A 21690-nucleotide genomic window follows, 5' to 3' on the forward strand; every position below is an offset into this window, starting at 1 on the left:
TTTTAATGGGGTCCAACCCTTTTCTCCTTCCCTCCCGGAAAGCCCTGGCGCTGAAACTTGAGTTCCGTTTCCGCGCTGATTCCGTTGCTCTTCCGTGAACGATTGACCGAAGATGGAAGCCGGGGCTTCGTCCTCTGGCGGCACCGCGGCTCTCGTTACCGAGGCTCAGTTTACTCAGCTTTTCAGGTGTGGAGGGCAGGTTCCTAGGAATACAGCGCGCTGGGATGCAAGGGTTTTTTTTTTTATATACAGGAAGGTCTTATTTCCCTAAAACCGCTTCACTTCAGTCTGTCCCCCCATATATCTTTATCTCCCTCCTTCCTTCCTTATCATTTCTCTCTCTTCTCTCTTCTCTCTCATTATCTATCTATCTATCTATCTATCTATCTATCTATCTATCTATCTGTGTGTATATATTCTATCATCTCTATCATTTATCTATCCTATCTATATCTACAGTATCTATATCTTTCTATCATTTATCTCTCTCTCTCTCTCTCTCTCTCTCTCTCTCTCTCTCTCTCTCTCTCTATCTATCTATCTATCTATCTATCGTCATCTCTATCTACCTACTTACCTACCTACCTATCATTTCTCTCTCTCTCCTGTCTGTCTGTCTGTCTGTCTCTGTCTGTCTGTCTATCTATCTATCTATCTCATCTACCTACCTACCATTTCTTTATTATCTATCTCTCTTATCGTCTCTCTCCCCTATCAATATCTATCTATCTATCTATCTATCTATCTATCTATCTATCTATCGTCATCTCTCTCTCTTGTCTCTCTCTTGTCTTCTCTCACTCTCTCTTCTATCTCTATATATCCACGCACCCCATCCCATCCGTCCGTCCATCCATCCATCCATTCATCCATCCAAGCTTTCCTGTTTTGTGGCTATGCCATGAACAGTTTCCTTGTAAAGTCTTGATGATTTTTCAGGCTGCCCACTTGGTGAATGTTGGTGAAGCCAGATCCATTTTCTCTATGTTGTTGACTTCATGTGGTATCGCCCAGAGATTAAAACAAAAAAAAACAAAAACCAGTCTTTCTTGCATTCTGTTTTGGACCTTCTCTGTAGCAATACCGGTGGCAATAACGTTCTGTGGGGATCCTCACAAATGGTTTGATATTACAGAAAACGCTTGACAAGTGAAGGGATTCTGAACTCCCTTTATCGAGTGCAAAAACTTCCCGATGGGACCACAGCGTTGCCTATACTTGGCCAAAGCTTCACAGCGCAGCACCTTCAACAACTCAAGGAGAGCATACCACATGGAAAGGCCTGCGCTCTGACATGGATACATGTAAGTCAAGCTCTTGTGAAGAAGAAGTCAGGTTTTTTTGTCTAACTCTAGATTTATCTCTGAGGGATGTGGTGGCTCAGTGGCTAAGACGCTGAGCTTGTTGATCGAAAGGTCGGCAGTTCAGTGGTTCGAATCCCTAGTGCCGCATAACGGGATGAGCTCCCGTTACTTGTCCCGGCTTCTGCCAACCTAGCAGTTCGAAAGCACGTAAAAAATGCAAGTAGAAAAATAGGGACCACCTTTGGTGGGAAGGTAACAGCGTTCCGTGCGCCTTTGGCGTTTAGTCATGCCGGCCACATGACCACGGAGACGTCTTCGGATAGCGCTGGCTCTTTGGCTTTGAAACGGAGATGAGCACCGCCCCCTAGAGTCGGAAACGACTAGCACATATGTGCAAGGGGAATCTTTACCTTTACCTTTAGATTTATCTCGAGCTGGAAATAAATACAAGTAGTTCCTGAGTTAAAACAGTTCATTTAAGGACTATTCAAAGGTAGAACAGCACTTTAAAAAGTGACTTATGACCGTTTTTCACACTTATGACTGTAGCAGCATTCCTCATGGCCATGTAATCAAAATTCAGATGCTGGTTGAGCTTCTTTGATGTAGCCATGAGTTTGGATCGGAACTAGTGCTGCCACTGTCTTAACTGTTCTGATATCACAGAAGGGCTGGTTTTCTGTAAGGTAACGCTTTGGGAACCACTGGGGTTTTAATTAACACATTCAAAGTAGTCTGCCTTTTGAACCTTTCTGTCATAAGCATCCAAAAGGCTAAAACATATGATGAACTGTTGCAGGAACTGGACATGGCTAGTCTAGTGAAGAGAAGGACCAGGGGGGAGATGAGAGGAGTTTTCCAATATTTGAGGGGCTGCCCCAGAGAGGAGGGGGTCAAACTATTTTCCAAAGCACCTGAAGGCCAGACAAGGAATAATGGATGGAAACTGATCAAGGAGAGATTCAATCTAGAGATAAGGAGGAATTTTCTGACAGAACAATCAACGGAACAGCTTGTGTTCACAAGTTGTGGGAGCTTCATTACTTGAAGCTTTCAAGAAGAGACTGGACAGCCATCTGTCAGAAATGGCATAGGGTCTCCTGCTTGAGGAGGGGTTTGGATTAGATGACTTACAGGTCCCTTCCAACTCTGTCATTCAATCCCATCCCATCCCCATCCCCATCCCCATTCCATTCCATTCCACATATAGCTCAGGTGTATAGCTAAGATAACCAAGATCAGAGAGCACCTACGACCCCATTTAGAAAAAATTTGAAACAGAAGCAAGCTCTGTGTGTATCACCAAGGAAACTGACCATTTCTTTTCTTTCTTAGAATCCTATTCCTTCGAAAGCAGTTATGGTACGTTCACCCGTTCAGAAGCTGCACAGTGAGCTAGAACACCTCATGTCAATCCATGGTGCTGCGTGGTCAGAAGAGCTAGAGAAAGATCTGCCACGGTCCTGGCAGAGGCATGGGGACCTTGTTCTTCTAAGCGAGGATTGCTTTAGGGCAAAGCAGTGGAGAGAATTTGGTAAAGAGTCATTTACTGAGTTGGGCGGCTATAGAAATCAGTCAATCACACAAACAAATAAATTGCAAATATACCGTATTTTTCAGAGTATAAGACGCAGCTTAGTTTTTGGGGATAAAAAACAGCTTCTAAAGCACAGCTGATCGTGGGAGAGAGAAGCAATGAGAAAAGCAGGCGAAGCGAGGAAGATTGCTTCACTCACTAGCGCCTCGTTAGGGCTGAAAAAAAGCTTCTAAAGCACAGCTGATCGTGGGAGAGAAGCAATGAGAAAAGCAGGCGAAGGGCGGAAGATTGCTTCACTCACTAGCACCTCGTTAGGGCTGAAAAAAAGCTTCTAAAGCACAGCTGATCATGGGAGAGAAGCAATGAGAAAAGCAGGCGAAGGGCGGAAGATCGCTTCACTCACTAGCGCCTCGTTAGGGCTGAAAAAAAGCTTAGAAAAAGCTACATTCGGAGTATAAGTCACACCCAAATTTTCAGCCTCTTTGGGGGAGGGGAAGTGCGTCTTATACTCTGAAAAATACGGTAATTTTACAGTGGGGGATTCCTGTTCAGCAAAACCAAACTTTTATTCCTTATCTAAGATAGGTATCTTTGCAGAAAGAAACTGGGGGGAAGTGCAAGTTTAAAATAACTAGAAATGCAATTCTATTAATTCGGGTCTGAACAGAGGCAGGTTTTTTTTTTCTCTCCCATCATAAATGTTAATTTCCTTTCCTTGTTAAGGTTAATATTTGTTAGTTACATAGCAGCGACTTGGTGCTCAGGGTTTCACGAAGATCTGGCATGCTGGATCTTTATTGCAGGGGATTTACATAACAAAAGAAAGAGGAGGAAGAGATGAAAACATGGGGCAACCGGAGAAGAAGATGCAATAATTGCAATTATACATACTTGGGCTGAATTGCAATTGTTGGGCTTCATAATTGCCCTAAGCCATGGTTTATTTAACCATAGTTTGTTGAATAAACCACTGTGGGCTAAAATTCCAACCACACATTAAACCAATATGCAACAAAGCACATTATAGCTGAATACGTATTCAGCACAGACAGTACATAAGAACAAAGCAGATAATGTCCAGATGGGTGATAGAAGTCAATCTGCATTGATCTCCCAAAAGATAAACGGAGTTAGTACTTGAATGTGAGACCACAATGAAATATAAGAACTGCCATCTGAAGATTAGATTGCTCTTTACTCATCTGATGATATGGTTTCTTTTAGAAACGTACTGCTGTAATAAAATACCATATGTTGATTCTTAAACATGTCCCAATTGGTTTTGGTGTAAATCAGGGATCGGCAACCTTAAACACTCAAAGAGCCACGAAGGTCCTAACCGGAAGCCCCCCCCCCCATTCAATTCTGGAGCCGACCGGAAGTCCAGTTCCCCCACCATAGCGTCTCCTCCTAGCATGGTGTCCTTTTTCCTCTACCTGTCCTAACCGAAAGCCCTATCAACTCTGGAGCCGACTGACGACAGGGAGCTGCAGCAGAGGGATGAAAGAGCCACATGCGGCTCCAGAGCCGCGGGTTGCTGACTCCTGGTGTAACTGAACAACACTGAAATAATAGCCTTTGCTCTCTGTTCTAGGCCAAGGACTTTGGCAGGTGGTTGCTGATGCTTTGGGGGCCCGGCGTTTAGCCAAACGGGGCCGAGTGCAGCCAGATTTGTTTCGCTCACCTGCTGTGACCCTGTTGCTGGGCGAGGATGGTTGGGTTGAACAAGTAGACAATGGAATCAGGTAAGGGACAAAAGGTTCTTTACTCCTCATTTCTTTATTTACACTTGAATAATGCAATCACACGACAGATCCTAGACCCGTGATGGTGAACCTATGGCACGCATGCCCGAAGTGGCACGTGGAGCCATGTCGCCTAGCGTGTGCGGTGTTGCCTGTTCCTCTTGTGGTTTCTGGCATGCATGTGCACGCAACGATCAGCTGGCTTTTATGCGTGCGGCAATGCTGGAAACCGGAAGAGCTGATCTTCCATTTTCTGGTGTGAGCATGTGCGCTGACCAGCTGATGCGCAGCAGCAATCGGAAGACTTACTTGCTGGCACGCATGTGCACACCGGAAACTGTACCTTATCTGGTGTGCGCATGCCCCCTGGGCAGTTCCTCTTTCTAATTGCGGCCCTGATTAGTGCTTGTTCATGCGCACGCAGCATTCCCTTTTTGGCACTTGGTGCCACATGCACTTATGCACGTGCTCCCTTTTCCGCCCTCACTGTCCTAGACCAGGAGTCAGCAACCTGCGGCTCTGGAGCTGCATGTGGCTCTTTCACCCCTCTGCTGCGGCTCCCTGTCACTCAAAATATGCGTCACAACCGCCAATGTGCGACACCCGCTGCCACGTGATTTATTGAGCTTTTCAACCCCCAGTAGGCCAACCATGGATAAATCCAAGAAAAGAAAATTTTCAGAAGAAAACAGAACTTTTAATTCAACTACAAGTGCGAGTTTTGTGGCCGCTCAAGAAATAGTCAGGCACGGGAAGGGTTTTGTGGCTCCCGGTATTTTCTTTTCTGTGGGAAACGGGTCCAAATGGCTCTTTGAGTGTTAAAGGTTGCAGACCCCCGTCCTAGACATTCAAGTTTAATCGAGAAAGTTGGTGGTGTCCGCTAGTGCAGGACATAAAATAATGGTCTTAAATTACAGAAAAGCAGATTCTGCTTGAAAGTTAGATGAAAAAAAATCTTCGTGATTGAGTATTTTGAGTGTGGGAACAAGCTAGATTTCCTGTGGCGGAGATTTTAAAGCAGATAAGACCTGTTAAAAGTGCCACATTGTTTTTCCTATTCATGTACAGTAATTTTCATTTCCCACACTTTATGCACGTTTTAGTCTGGATATGAAGTTATCTGATTGTTGCTAGTCCCTTTGGGAATTCTGTTGCTGGACAGGACAGAATGATCTCTGATAAGTTGATATGTTTCCAAAACAAGCCAAGATGAACATCTGCTTGGTTAATCTGGGCTGCCAATTTTTTGGCTTCTATCAGGGCCATGAGTCCTACAGGCTAGCAAAGCTTAGCGTTAGGCTATAAGTATACCTCTTGGATATACTCTTTATCCTTAACTTTATACCTCTTGGGAAATTTAGGGTGGATATCTAGTCTCCTGCATCTGTGTTTTTCTCCACAGATACACCTTCGATGTGACCCAGTGCATGCTGTCTCCAGGAAACATTACTGAGAAGCTACGGATAGCCTCCATGTTATGCACAGGAGAAGTAGTGGTGGATCTTTATGCTGGTAAATACTGCCTTTTTAATATGTATGTATGTATGTATGTATGTATGTATGTATATATTAGCTCCTGGATTGGAGCTGAAAGGTGAAAAGGAGCAGAATGCCCCCTCCCACTTGTTGGGGTAGTCCTTATATATATATATATATATAAGCTAATTTTTTCATATCCCACCTCGTGCTTCTAACCATTGATAGAATCTGTTCCATGTATCACAATATTCTGTCTCTTCTTTGTCTTTTATTATTAACGTTAGTCTATGCATTTTTGCACAGACTAGTATCTTCCTTATTATCTCCTCCTCTGAAGGGGTGTTTTCATTCTTCCACTGCTGTGCATACACCATTCTTGCAGCGGTCAGGATGTGTAATATTAGGTGTATTGTCCCCTTGTCATAGCCATCTGATATAATGCCTAATAGAAATAATTCTGGCTTGAACTCTATACGTTGTCTAACCATTTTTTTCTAACCACATATGAATTTGTATCCAAAATTCCCTTGCTTTTTTACAGGTCCACCACATGTGGTAGTATGTGCCTGGTATTTTTTTACATTTCCAACAGTAAAGGTAAAGGTTCCCCTCGCACATATGTGTTAGTTGTTCCCAAATCTAGGGGGCGGTGCTCATCTCTGTTTCAAAGCCAAAGAGCCAGCGCTGTCCAAAGACATCTCCGTGGTCATGTGGCCAGCATGACTAAAGGCCAAAAGCACACGGAACGCTGTTACCTTCCCATCGAAGGTGGTCCCTATTTTTCTACTTGCATTTTTTACATGCTTTCGAACTGCTAGATTGGCGGAAGCTGGGACAAGTAATGGGAGCTCACCCCGTTATACGTGGCACTAGGGATTCAAACCGCTGAACTGCCAACCTTTCGATCGACAAGCTCAGCGTCTTAGCCACTGAGCCACTGTGTTTCCAACAGTACTGCCTTGATAATAGCAGAAACTCTCCTGCTGAAATTCTAGTTGGAGTACAAAGTGTTTCTGAATCTCAAGGACTCTTTTGAATGTAGAACCCATCTTCACCCAAAAGAGGGTGAAAATTTGGGTGCGTCTTATACACCGAATGTAGCCGGCCCCCACCCTTTGGCCTCTGCCTCCCAGCAATATACCTACTTGCAGCAAACAGCAAACAGCCTGTTTCAGCTTCAGCACAGCCTGATTAGCACAAGCAGCTGATTGTCAGTTGGATCGGTCTCCCGACCCTCATCTGTTTCAGGCTGCAGGGATTGCCATTGCCTATTGGCATGTGGGCCTCTGCTGTTTGCTGCAAGGAGGCAAATTGCTGGGAGGCAGAGGCAGATTTTTTTTTTCCTTCTCCAAAAAGGTAGGCATGTCTTATATGCCGAAAAATACGGTAGCTCAGACAAACACCTAGGATTTGTACTTTGCCTATAGAGCCAGTTATGACCCCTACATGGCCCCATGGGAGTCTGACAACAGCCAATAAAATATGTGTTCTTGCAAAGGAACAGGAAGCTCAAGTTCAAAGCCCAAGAGAAGTTATATAAAAAAAAAACCACTCTCAACTCCAGGTGGTCAGCTGCACCAGAGAACCATGTGCTTGGGGGCTCTTTTCATCATTAAACCACCTTTTCCAATCAGCCTCCATGTTTCCAGTGTCTTTTTCGCAGCTTGGAACTGAACCAGATGGATATTTCTTCCCACACTGCTTAAGCAAAGCGTAGAGGGATGTCAAATCAAGGATAATGTAATGGCATGGACACTGAGCTCATTTTGTCTGTCTTCTCTTCTTCAGGGATTGGCTATTTCACTCTGCCTTACTTAGTCCATGCTGGTGCTGCCTTTGTCCACGCTTGTGAGTGGAATCCCCACGCTGTGGAAGCTCTACGGAGGAACCTGCGACTGAATGCCGTTGAGGATCGTTGCCACGTTCACCAGGGGGACAATAGGAAGGTGAGTAGAAAAGGCCTCAAAATGGACCCCGAAACTTTGTCTGCCTGAAACTTTCAAGAGCTGCTGCCGTTCTGAGTAGAAACTGAGCTAGGAAGACAAATCAATGCGTTGATTTGAGAAAATGTTTTCTCTGCTCTCTCTCTCTCTCTCTCTTTGGCTGGAGGTGGAACTACGGGGTGTGGCTGACAGAGTAAACCTGGGATTGATCCCGACGTCGGAGGAAGGGTGGCCAATCGCTTGCCGGGTCTTGAGAAAGGATGTCGGAGGGGTCCTTCACATACACCAAAACGTGGAGGCTTTCTCAGGAAAGGCACTCGAATTGTCCCAGCAACTGGACCAGAAACAGTCACCCGAGCAGGGTCCCGCCCAAGCAATATCCAATGGCCAAGACGATCGAGTAACTCTGAAGGACCACGATGTTCTCCAGAACGCTGGACAATCATTCACGGCTTTAGCCAAACAAGAATGGCAGGGCTGGGCAGAAGTCACAGCGACACGGATCCAGAATTTGCTTCAGGATCTGTATAGGAAACCTTGGAAAACCCAAATCTTGCATCTTGAACATGTGAAATCGTACGCCCCTCATGTAGACCATCTAGTCTTGGATCTAGATTGCCGGCCGCTTGAGTAGCGTCTGGAGAATGTCTTCTCTCCGACTCAGGGGATCTTGGAAGAAGCAGGGTATGGGTATCGCATTCTGGATCTTCTTTGCGAGCTGCTTTCCCACTTTCTGAATCCTGAAGTTAGTGGCTGGAAGTGTCACATAATTTTGGGGGGTTTTGTGAATGCAGTCAGAACTTTAATGAATCCTTGAACCCTCACAGGGTTCTGAACATAAGAAGGCGATAGAAGTGATTTGGGCAGCTAGTTGATGCCTCCTGGGTTCTACAAAGTAAATAGCAATAGCATCTAGATTTATATACCGCTTTACAGTTCTTTACAGCCTTCTCTAAGCGGTTTACAGAGTCAGCATATTGCCCCCAACAGTCTGGGTCTTCATTTTATTCACCTCGGAAGGATGGAAGGCTGAGTCAACCTTGAGCCTGGTGAGATTTGAACTGCCAAGTTGCAGGCAGCCGGCAGTCAGCAGAAGTAGCCTGCAGTACTGCCCTCCAACCACAGCGCCACCACCAATCCTTCCAGCCTTCTTCCCGAGCTATACTATTTGCTGGAGATTCTACATCCTATCGAATAACTTTTGGCAACCATAGATTTAACATGGTTCTTTCCTACGGTGTCTGCAAAAAAGAACGTAGGAATCGTGGGAAAGATTACAAACCACGTGAGCTAAATCCAGCCATTTGCACACAAAAGCATTTGTTATTGCCATTATTGGTTGAATAATCCAAAATAGTTGGGTTCATGCATTAAATTAAGACGCAGACCATTGCATTCGGCTCACATGGTTAGATTCGCACAACAGTTAGATTAAAAACAAGTCCATAATCATGGTTTAATTGGCCTTGCACCACGAGATGAGCGGCATATAAATTTGATAAATAAATGAGAAGCCAGCCAAACGTGGTTTTCCAGTGAATAGAAGGAGGACTAGTTCATGCAATCATTAATAGTTTGATTCTAATTCCTTATGTCATTTTGTGAATGAGGAAGACAATAGAGTAGAATAGAATGGAATGGAATAGAATGAAATTAGGAGTAGAATGGAATAGAATGGAATGGAATGGAATGGAATGGAATGGAATAGAATAGAATAGAATAGAATAGAATAGAATAGAATAGAATAGAATAGAATAGAATAGAATAGAATATTAGGAATAGAGTAGAGTAGAATAGAATAGAATAGAATAGAATAGAATAGAATAGAATAGAATAGAATAGAATAGAATAGAATAGAATAGAATAGAATAGAATTCTTTATTGGCCAAGTGTGATTGGACACACAAGGAATTTGTCTTGGTGCATATGCTCTCGGAGTACAAATAAGAAGAGATACATTCGTCAAGAATCATAAGGTACAACACTAGTCATAGGGTATAAATAAGCAATCAAATCATACTAGGAAACAGTCAATATAAATCGTAAGGATTCAAGCAACAAAGTTACAGTCATACAGTCATAAGTGGAAGGAGATGGGTGATGGGAACGATGAGAAAATTAATAGTAGTACAGACTTAGTAAATAGTTTGCATGGTAAAACTGATCTTTGGGGCAGCCTTAATCTAATTTTTATCTTCCCCTGAGATAACAATAGAAGCTGTGAACACCTAGTTAGGGCGATGTCTGTGTTTAGTATAAAAGGTTGTGGTTGTTGCATTTTTTAAAAGAATCAGAGCTCAGAGCTAATACCCAGGGAAAAGAAGTGAGTCATATGTTTGTTCTGTAGGTTACTACCTTTATTACCTTTTCATACCAGGTTTGAACTAGAGCGTGGTTAGATTAAAAGTCTTCAGTCACCGATATGCAAAAAAGGCAATATTATAATAGAAGTACTTTGTGTTACTGGATTTTTGAGCGAAATATCAATGGAATTTGTATTTGTAACTCTAATGAAGAAAGTTGGAAGTTACTCTTTTTCTTATTCCTTGCACTTCCCCTCTTTTTCTCCCATTTCCTTCCCCCCGCCCCCTCCCCAGGTTTTTATTAAATGTCTACAGAAGCTAAAACCTAAAATATATACAGGACCAAAGATATGCAAGAGGAAAATAAAGCTACTTGTGCTTTCAAGCCATTTGCAAACCAATTATTCCAGCTATTTTATCTCCTAGTGAGTGTGATGGGCATTGCTGAAGAAACTCTATAAACATGATTATTATTCCTGCTTTTGGTGACGGTCTTAGCTTTGCATTTTGGAGCAGGTCAGCCCTGCTTCCTGTCTTACTCTGGACCAGTGCAAAACAGAACCCGGAGTGTAGGCATTGCGTTCTGACATTTTAATAGACTTTTAGATCTTTTTTTTAAAGATCCTGGGCTGGATTTGCATACAGTCCCGCCCCATCTTTACCTGTGGGAAACCTGTGAGAGGGACATGAAGGTACCTTTTCTTGGGCTTCCCTTTGGGTTAACATCTGCGCCTTTCGTTTTAAAAGGCATGTAGAATTAGCCGATTGCAGAGATAGCTCAGCCCGGATTATATTTCACATGTTTACTTTACTTTACTTTACTTTTATTAGACTTCTATACTGCCCTTCTCCCGAAGGACTCAGGGCGGTGTACAGCCATATTAAAACACATAAAATTTACAAAATTTAAAAACCATTAAAATCAAATATACAAAAATTTGGCCCACAAATTAAAAACTAACATACACCCATTAAAATAAACCCATGTTTATACTTTCTAGATAAATTCTCTGGTGTCATGTACCGGCCATACATCACTATATTAAAACAAATTTTTTTTTGAGATGATCACACAATAGGGCAAAGAAGAGAGGAGGAGAAGAAGAGGAGGAGGAGGAATGGTGAAGAGGAAAGACGAAGGAGGAGAAGAAGAAGAGAGGAGCAGATGGAGGAGAAGAAGAGAAGGAAGAGGAAAAGAAGGAGAGGAGATGGAGGAGGAGAAGAAAATATGGGGAAGAGAAGAACAAGAGAGGAGGAGCAGATGGAGATGAAAGAAGGACGAGGAAAAGGAAGAAGAGAAAAGGAGAGGAGGAGGAGGAGAAAAAAGACGAGAGGAAGGAGAAGATGGAGAAGAAAGAATGACAAGATGAAAAGTAAAGGAGAAGAGAAGGAAGGAGAGGAAGAGATGGAGGAGGAAGAGAAGAGATGGAGAAGAGAAGAACAAGAGGAAAAGGAGGAGGAGCAGATGGAGAAGAAAGAAGGACGAGGGAAAGGAAGAAGAGAAAAGGAGAGGAGGAGGAGTGAAAAAAGACATGGAGAGGAAAGAAGGACGACGAAAAGTAAAGGGGAAGAGAAGGAAGGAGAGGAAGAGATGGAGAAGAAGAAAAGAACAAGAGGAAAAGCAGAGGAAGAAGAAAGGAGGAGGAGGAGGTGAAGAGAAAGAAGAAGAGGAGGAGAAGGAGAAGAGGAAAGAAGAAGAAAACGGGGGAAAGAGGAACGGAGGCCCCCCAAAAGGACGCCGCGCGTAACGGAGACATCGACGCGATCGAGGCCGGCAGCGCCACCTCCTTCCTTTCCCGAGCGGAGCGCGTCGCCTTTAAGCCGGGGACTCCGCCTCGGGTCAAGGCGTGTTTTTCGGGGCTGCTGCTCCTGCTCGTCCCGGACTCGCGCGGAGAGATCCTCGCGAGGGAGCCGGCGAGTTCCCCGGGCGCGGCGGGTTGCAGGTACCCCCAAAATCTCTCCAACTCCTGGCGCGCTCGGAGTTGGAGCTCCGGACTTTTCCGAAGCAGGCGCCTTTGCCCACTTTCTCCTCCTTCCTCCTCTTCCTCCTCCTCGGACCAGCCCTTCTTCAGCGGCTGCTTTTTCTGTCCCGGATCTGGCTTTGTCCGGAGAGCCTGTGCAGGAGGGTCTTTGGAAACGAAGCCCGGGTGGGATGGGGGAGCCTTTCTTTCCAACGTGACTTTTGGACCGGTTCCGAAACGGGCTGGAAGGAGCGCGGTCTCCAAATCTGACTTGGGGTGCCAAGCCAAGGGGTGGCTGGCTGGCTAACTTTCGTTGGGTGAATTCTTCGGGGGGGGGGGGGTTGATCGGTTTAGCGAAGTGAAACTTAGCAGGTTGTGGGGGGACAGTGTGTGTGTGTGGCACTCTGCCTAAACTCAGAGGTACAGGTTCTTCTTCACCAACTTCCCAAGAAGGTGAGTATTTCTTTCATGAAAGTCAGTGCAGGAAATACGGTTTCAGCATTTATATATTTTTTAAAAATCCTTCTCTTCCTCCCCCCCCTCCCCTTCCAAATATTTTTGGGTATAACCTGGTTCCTGGACTAAAATTTAGACATGGGTTTAGAATATAGAGATGGGTTTAGAATTTAGAGATGGGTTTAGAATTTTGACAAGGGTTTAGAATTTAGTGATGGATTTAGTTTAAAATTTAGTGATGGGTTTAGAATTTAGAGATGGGTTTAAAATTTAGAAAAGGGTTTAGAATTTAGAGGGGTTTAGAATTTAGAGATGGGTTTAGAATATAGAGATGGGTTTAGAATTTAGACAAAGGTTTAGAATTTAGTGATGGATTTAGTTTAGAATTTAGTGATGGGTTTCGAATTTAGAGATGGGTTTAAAATTTAGAGAAGGGTTTAGAATTTAGAGATGGGTTTAGAATTTAGAGATGGGTTTAGAATATAGAGATGGGTTTAGAATTTAGAGATGGGTTTAGAATTTTGACAAGGGTTTTAGAATTTAGATAAGGGTTTATAATTCAGACATGGGTTTAGAATTTAGAGATGGGTTTAGAATTTAGAGATGGGTTTAGAATATAGAGATGGGTTTAGAATTTAGACAAAGGTTTAGAATTTAGTGATGGATTTAGTTTAAAATTTAGTGATGGGTTTAGAATTTAGAGATGGGTTTAAAATTTAGAAAAGGGTTTAGAATTTAGAGGGGTTTAGAATTTAGAGATGGGTTTAGAATATAGAGATGGGTTTAGAATTTAGACAAAGGTTTAGAATTTAGTGATGGATTTAGTTTAGAATTTAGTGATGGGTTTAGAATTTAGAGATGGGTTTAAAATTTAGAGAAGGGTTTAGAATTTAGAGATGAGTTTAGAATTTAGAGATGGGTTTAGAATATAGAGATGGGTTTAGAATTTAGACAAAGGTTTAGAATTTAGTGATGGATTTAGTTTAGAATTTAGTGATGGGTTTAGAATTTAGAGGTGGGTCTAAAATTTAGATATGGGTTTAAAATTTAAAGATGGGTTTAGAATTTAGAGATGGGTTTCGAATTTAGATAATGGTTTAGAATTTAGACGGGTTTAGAATTTAGAGATGGATTTAAAATTTAGACAAGGGTTTAGAATTTAGAGATGGGTTATTTAAAGATGGGTTTAGAATTTAGAGATGGGTTGAAAATTTAAAGATGGGTTTAGAATTTAGAGATGGGTTGAAAATTTAGACAAGGGTTAGTGTTGGAAACTTGACTATAACTCTATTTGTTAACAATCACAAATTGTACCATTAACAATATACATGTATACATACAGCAGGTGGAAATTAAATTTCAGCCTTGTCTCTGACACTGCTTTGGAGTTTATGACTGAGATCCCTTGAGCCACAAATCGTGATTAGTGAAGCATAATGGCTACATTTGCCATGCCAACCGGAATGTGTAAAGGCTTAGTGTAATTTATTTAGAGAGTATGATTTATGTGGCGCATGGAGCATGTCTTGGAAAAACAGTGTCAGGTCAACTGTACTTTTGGAAATGTGTGGTTTGGAGCGGGGGTGGAGAAATTGTATCAGATGACCTCAAGCAGGTATTTATGCTCTGTCTGAATTGAGGGGACTTTGTGCATGCTCAGGAGCTGCAGCTTAACATTCTACGAGTGAGACTAATTTATTAATTTTCATCCTACCTTTATTATTTTTTAAATAAATAACTCAAGGTTGTGAATACACACAATACTACCCCCCCCTCCTATTTTCCCGACAAAAACAACCCTGTGAGGTTGGCTGGACTGGGAGAGAGGGACAGCCCCAAAGTTTACCCAGTCAGTTTTCATGCTTAGGCAGGACTAGAACTCACAATCTCCTGGTTTCAAGGACAGCACCTTAAACCCAGTAAGCTTGAGCGTCGGAACAATTTAGTTAACTATGTATTGGTTTGCTAGTATGCAGGTTAATATAGTGCTGTGATGGCGAACCGTAGTGCCGTGGTGGCACACGGGAGCCATATCGGTGGGCATGCGAACTCAGCTCCGCCAGCTGATTTTCGGACCTTCTGGACCCACTAAAAGTAGGGAAACAGGCTGTTTCCTGCCTCCGGAGGGCCTCGGGGTATGTGGGGAAGGCCCGTTTTTTGCTCTCCCCAGGCTCCAGAGCCTCTCTAGGAGCCTGGGGAGGGTGAAAACGGCCTTCCCCATCTCCCTGAGATATTTCTATCTCTATTTTAACTTTTTTTTCCATGTCACCGTAATATTCAAAGACGTTTCTTTTCTATCTTCCATCTTTCACCTGCTTTGTTATTCATATTTCCCTTATTTAGCTCTTCATATCTATTTATACTAAAGTTTCATCCTTCATCCTTTCATTGTTCGGTGTTTCCATGTACGCTTCTAGTACCAATCACAATCATTTAAACATTTTTTTGTTGTTGTTAGTCGCGAAGTCGTGTCCGACCCATCGCGACCCCATGGGCAACGTTCCTCCAGGCCTTCCTGTCCTCTACCATCCTCTGGTGTCCATTTAAGCTCACGCCGACTGCTTCAGTGACTCCATCCAGCCACCTCCTTCTCTGCCGTCCCCTTCTTCTTTTGCCCTCAATCTTTCCCAGCATTTAGGCTCTTCTCCAGCAAGTCCTTCCTTCTCATTAGGTGGCCAAAGGATTTGAGTTTCATCTTCAGGATCTGGCCTTCTAGAGAGCAGTCAGGGTTGATCTCCTCTAGGACTGACCGGTTGGATCGCCTTGCAGTCCAAGGGACCATAGAGTCAATTTCTTCATGTTCTTTCCAATCCGTGGAGCTGAGTGTGTGTTTGTGTGTTGCCTTTGTGTTGTGCTGTCCCTTTTAGAGAGCAGAGAAAAAAAAGAGGTGGAGGCATTTTCCTGGACTCTCGAGCACTGTTTGTCTTTCGGGAAGCCAGAACAGAGCATTTTCTTAACTGCTCTTCCTCCTTTCCTGAGAAAGCCTGGTGACAGCTGAACTGGGAAGTATGTGCAGGTCAAAGATAAACACTGTACTGAATGCCTCACTCTGGGCTGGAGATAGTGAGGAAGTGGAAGCCAAATTCAGAAAGAGCTTCTTGAACCGTCGGATATATATTTTCTCTTTTTGCATTCGATTCAAAATTTGAGGCTCAAGGCAGAATTTACAACTTGGTGTGAAGATGTTTGATGGGCGAAGACGGGTAGAAAATGCTCGTAATTTGCAAATGTTTTGCACGTAGGAAAAAATGCCATTGGTGCCTGCCGGTTTATTTTTTACTTTTTAAAAGAATTTTTATTGAGCAACTTTTTTCATTTTATAGCACAATTTCCATCTTTACAGCACTTCAATATCAGTACACTTCATATGTACGTACAGGTTATTTCCAATGTTTTCGCTCCCCCCCGAGAGGCTTGAGGAAAGCCTCTGGAACCCGGGGAGGGCAAAAATGACACCCACCCACCCCCGCCGTGGTGCAGGAGGCCGACTAGGCTACGCCCACCATGGCCACTCCCACCCAGCAACCCGGCAGAGAAGCCCTTGCTAAAATTTTTGAAGCCCACCCTGGCTGTTTTCCACCAATCTTCCTCTTAGTTTTGGAAAGTAAAATGTCAACAGTCACCCTGATGTAATTTGGCACACCTAAATGCCAACTTTTCATAGGGGAGCGGGTTTAGCTGGCTCATTTGAAGTCTGTTCGAATCCTGACTTCGCTTTATGAGCTTTATTAAGTCCTCGCAAGACGTCCAAATGCTCAACCTTTGGCCTTTTCCCTCCCAGTTATAGTCTTAACACACAATTTTGTGAAGATGCAACTGGAGAAGGCTGAGAAACTTTGACTCGGCTAGAAGCAAAAAATATTCTCTTAGCTGGTTAAACCTCATTTTTTCCCACCACCTCTTAGCGACTCGGGGTTGAGATGGGCAGGGACCCTGATTTGTATTTGGACTGCTTGTTATCTCTTTGGAAACTGCTTCAACAGGTCTGGGCATTTGGCTTCTCTGCCAGCCATAGGAGCACAGCCCATAATTCTCATTCTGACTGCCAGTCTCTTTTAAGAGTTGTGCCCGAAGCTGGCTTATTGAAGTCAGGCGGCTTGGCAGTTGAAATGGAATGTTGGGTTGAAGACAAAAAAAAAAAAAAAAAAGGATGCGGATAAACTGGATTTATTTTTTCTTTGGGCATTTTCTTGGCATCTGATTGTCAGAAAACAGAAAGTTGGTTGGTTAAGTTGAGTCAAGAATGCTGGGAAGACATCGATGGCATCACAAAGTCTGAGAAGAGATCTTTATTTATTTATTTATTTATTTATTTATTTATTTATTTATTTATTTATTTATTTATTTATTCAATTTATATGCCGCCCTTCTCCGCAGACTCAAGGCGGCTTACAATGCTTTTTTTTTAAAAAAAAAAAACATTATAAAAACATTTAAAAATTAAAACATTAAAACCCATTCACACCATTCAAGGCCGGATCTCACCATTCATGGCAACAGCGAGATCAACGGCCCCAGGCCTGCCGGAAAAGCCAGGTCTTCACCGCTTTTCGGAAGGCCAATAGGGTGTGGGCGGTCCGGATCTCAGGAGGTAACTGGTTCCAGAGAGCTGGGGCAGCCACAGAGAAGGCCCTCCTCCGCGGGCCCGCCAGCCGGCATTGTTTAGCTGACGGGACCCGGAGGAGACCAACTCTGTGGGATCTTACCGGTCGCTGGGAGTTATGCGGTAGAAGGCGGTCTCGAAGATAGCCTGGCCCTGAGCCATGTAGGGCTTTAAAGGTAATAACCAACACCTTGAATGAAATGTCTGCAAGTTCAGAGAGCACCAAGAAGCCTGCACTACTATTCCTCCTCCTCCTCCTCCTCCTCTTCCTCAAAACGTACTCCCTTTTAGCATGCTGATGTTACCTAGTTGAATAATAAAATGCCTGCAAGTTCAGAGAACACCAAGGACCCCACAGTTCTCCTCCTCCTCCCCCTCTTCACTCTACAAACCCTGCTCCCTTCTAGCACTGATGATGTTACCAAGTTGGGTCGTGAAACGTCTGCCGGAAAACAACCAAGCTCTGAGAGCAACTAAGGACCCTTCATTTCAGCGCTGAGCTACGAATCTTCTCCTTTATCAACACCGCAAAGTCTGCTTGGAATGGGAGGCTGGGAATAGACCCGTTTTCAGGTCTGCCCTAGCTGGGTTCACACATTATACGGGGAGCCACAAACACTGAATGCTGAAATCTTTTGCTGATGGGGTTTCTCTGTTTTTTTGGCTCAGGGATTTATAAGAATCAAGTTCATAGGGTTGGGAAAGAACCTACTTTTGACTTGGTCACTCCTCTGGATCTCTCTTCTCTATATTACTGCATGAATAGTAGAATACTGCATGATGAGCCTTGGTGGCGCAGCAGACTAAAGTGCTGTTAAGTAGCACCAGCTGCCTGCAATTACTGCAAGTTCAAATCTCACCAGGCTCAAGGTTGACTCAGCCTTCCATCCTTTCGAGGTAGGTAAAATGAGGACCCGGATTGTGGGGGCAATAAGATGACTTTGTATTAAAAAAGAACACCACTTAGGGGGGGCCGAAAGCCCTACTAAGCAGGTATATACAAAAAGTATGAAGGCTATTGCTTAACGCATTGTAAGCCGCCCTGAGTCTCCGGAGGAGGGCGGCATATAAATCGAATCAATCAATCAATAAATAGTTATTATTACTTAATTTGCTAATGTTCCAATCTCTCCTGTGCCCTTTTATCGAATGTCATGTACTATAAATCCGTCAAGGGCATGATTTTTTTTTACTAGTTTCAAATTCCAAGGCTCCCAGGTTTTTTTTCTTCTTCTTCTTTAAAATAGCTATTTATACTCTAGCTGTTATCTGGCAGAGCAGGATTCTCCAGTTTTAAAACTTGGTCTTCCATGTCCCTTGGACTTCTATTATTTCCCCCACTCCCCAGCAAATAATACACAATCTGTGTTTATATTTGAATCTCACCGGAAGGAAGTTTCTCTTCCTTGTTCCCACACTTTGAATCCTATTGGCTCACAACAATCTCAGTCACAATGGTGATGTAACTGAAAAGTGGCTTTGGGGAATGAAAAGACGGGTGCGATACAAGGGAAGAAAAAAGATTTATTGAAGTAGGCGGTGGACGCAGCCTTAAATCCCTCAGAATGCCCCACGAGAGAGACAGCAGGAGCAGCAGAAAAGTATGTAGATCACAGGTGAATTACAGCAGGTTCTGACCAGTTCTGGAGAACCGGTAGCGGAAATTTTGAGTAGTTCGGAGAACCGGTAGTAAAAATTCTGACTGGCCCCGCCCCCATCTATTCTCTGCCTCCCAAGTCCCAACTGATCAGGAGGAAATGGGGATTTTGCAGTAACCTTCCCCTGGAGTGGGGTGGGAATGGAGATTTTACAGTATCCTTCCCCTGCCATGCCCACCAAGCCATGCCACGCCCACCAAGCCACACCCACAGAACCGGTAGTAAAAATTTTTGAAACCCACCACTGATGTAGATGTCTTCTTAGAGAAGAGATGGGAAAGAATTGGAGCATGGCTGGCTGGCATGTAGTCTATGCAGCAATAGTGGTTGCAAATCCCGTCGCTACCGGTTTGCTCGTGGGCACGTGTGACACTTCTGTGCATGCTTTTTTTCAGTGCTGTTGGTTCCCAGGCTGTAAAGGAGATGGTTGTTGTATTTTCAGACATGCAAGACACTCTGGAATACTCTATATCAATGGTGGTGAATTTATGGCGCGCTTGCCAGATGTGGCACCAGAGGCCTCTCTGTGGGCGCAGGTGCCATCGCCCCAGCTCTGTTTTGGGTCTCTGCTGCGCATGCGCGCGTGCCTCCTGCTGGCCAGCTGATCTTCGGGTCTCTGCTGCGCATGTGTGGGGTGCGTGCGCATGCATGAGATGCACCTGCCCCTTGCAGTTTGAACACTCGGTGCCTACAAGGTTCGCCATCACTGCTCTATATACTCTTGTATACAACTGGGTCTATTCAATCATGTGTCAGGCGTGGAAGCCATCTTTTGCATTGGGCCTTCTGGACTGTCAGATTTAGTACTGTGGGAAACTGGGAAGGGGGGATTGTACAGAACAAGGGAGATATGTAGTCATAATAACATTCCTTTCTCAGAGAGTCAAGGACATCTTGCCCTGCACCTGGAGGGGTGTGACTGGAAGGCATCTCCAGTTAGGATGGTGCTTGGATTGGACCACGTGATGGACATGTGGCTGTTGGGCAGGGACTTGGACTTTCCTTTGGGTGGGGAAAACCTGGAAGCTTTCAGATTTGGGTTTTCTCAGACGTGCCAATATGACAACTCTAATAAAATGGAACTTTGAGGAACTTCTAGCCTCGGAGTCTTCTGTTGTGGCCCATCAGCGGTCTGTGAAGTTAGTAGCTGATTCCGACAGCGAGGAGGCTGGTGTGGTGCTGCACCAGCAGCCTGTGCAGTTGGCACTCGAGTTAGACAATTAGGCTGGAGAAGATGTGGTGCCGGAGGCGGGGATTCAGCCAGGGCCTTCAGAACCTCCAGAAGCTCCCATAAGTGAAGAGGAAGAAGAGGAGGAGCATCTTCTTGATGCACAAGTGCACAGAGCTGCGAAAAGGCAGGAGTGGCTCCTCAGGAGGAGGTCTCCTCGAGAGTAAGGCTTGGGGCTAATTGGCCACTCCCCTAGCCTATTTAAGGAAGGACGACGACTGATGCAATTTGCAGGAAACAACTTCGTTCAAATTCCTTCGTGTCTTGATTCCAGAAAATGTTTGATTTGGCCCTTGTTTCTCTCTTATCAGTTTTCCTGCAAATTGCTTCTGGGCATTCTGCCAACCACAGTAAGATTACGGTTATCTGAAATACTGTGCCTCAGAACTGAGTTATTATTCTTTGAATTCTTGTCGGCTGTTAATGAAGTTAAATTAGCAGCCCTTGTTTAGAAAAGACTGATTTATTGTACTTGTGTTTGAACAACTACTAAGAAAGCTCATTAGTAGTCTTTAATTAGTAAATTAAGGTTTGTACGGACTTTGTGTGTGCTGCGTTCTTTTGGGTCCGTAGCTGGGGCAGAACAACTTCTTTCGTTGGGGGTGTTACTTGGAACCCTGACACCATGGCCAATGTTAAGAGTTGTGGACTTCAACTCCCAGAATTCCCCAGCCAGTATGGTCATTTCACCTAATGCGCATTCATATTTGAGTTAACCAAATGAACTTTGGGATGGAGTAGAGATGTAGTTGATGTAGCCCTATAATAAAGTAGAATTTGCTCATCTGGTCATGTTTCCTGTCTGCTCTACCTGGGAAAGCTGATGAACTAGGAGAGTTTTGCAATGGAGTGATTTATAACAAGGACCGCCACTTATTTTTAGCTCTTGTTTTTACCCGTATATTTTTCAATTTATATATTTTCTAGATTTGGGAGGTCAAGCCCTGACGGCAAGAGAAAGGAGTGGGTTTCCAGTGATGGCGATGGAGGCGATAGACCTGTCTTTTCTCTCAGAGGTGGAGAGGGACTTCATCATTCGGGTTCTCCAGCGAGATGAAGAACTGCGGAAAGTGGAAGAGAGAAGAATTAGGTAAAGAGTTGGCCAACACGGGATCATTGCCCAAGGCTCTTGAGGCTGATAAGGGGGGAAGAGGGACCCCTGAGTGTGTTGCCATTCTCAGTTTAGTGGGAACTAAGTGGGAAGCAGATGGTCCTTGGGGGTAGGAACCTCTCCTGTAGAAGATCTACCCTACTCTTGTTCTTCAGAAGAGCTTGCCTCTTTTGTGAGCCAAGTGGTCCAGTCCAAGACCAGATTGTCATCTTCTTCCAAGCCCCATGCAATGCCGTGAGGCTCTTTCTTCTACCCAGGCTGAATCAACCAACATCTGGGTCTCAAATCGGATGAGCCGTATGAGGAGCCACATCTGGTCTCATCTGGAGGCTCCAACTGGCGCAGAGTGCGGCTGCGCGGGT

General features: G+C 44.1%; 2 protein-coding genes across 3 annotated transcripts in view; both read left to right on the forward strand.

The window, feature by feature from the left end:
• The first annotated feature begins 112 nt into the window (after window positions 1-112).
• TRMT12 (tRNA methyltransferase 12 homolog) lies at window positions 113-8693 on the forward strand. Its single transcript, XM_070951995.1, has 7 exons — window positions 113-186; window positions 1136-1304; window positions 2640-2838; window positions 4436-4586; window positions 5989-6098; window positions 7854-8011; window positions 8175-8693. The coding sequence occupies exons 1-7, from the start codon at window positions 113-115 to the stop codon at window positions 8640-8642; spliced, it is 1329 nt and encodes a 442-aa protein (XP_070808096.1). The 3' UTR covers window positions 8643-8693.
• Window positions 8694-12067: 3374 nt separating this feature from the next.
• SYTL4 (synaptotagmin like 4) overlaps window positions 12068-21690 on the forward strand; it is a 38102-nt gene continuing 28479 nt past the window's right edge. For both annotated transcript variants that reach the window (XM_070951667.1, XM_070951668.1), the window contains exons 1-2: window positions 12068-12254; window positions 21145-21307. In XM_070951667.1, the coding sequence (XP_070807768.1) occupies window positions 21195-21307 (113 nt within the window). In that variant the 5' untranslated portion in view covers window positions 12068-12254; window positions 21145-21194. The remainder of the gene's footprint in view (window positions 12255-21144; window positions 21308-21690) is intronic.

Source organism: Pituophis catenifer, unplaced genomic scaffold (assembly GCF_029215685.1).
Source record: "Pituophis catenifer annectens isolate HBS135680 unplaced genomic scaffold, rPitCat1.0.hap2 SCAF_11, whole genome shotgun sequence".
Taxonomy (NCBI): Eukaryota; Metazoa; Chordata; class Lepidosauria; order Squamata; family Colubridae; genus Pituophis; species Pituophis catenifer.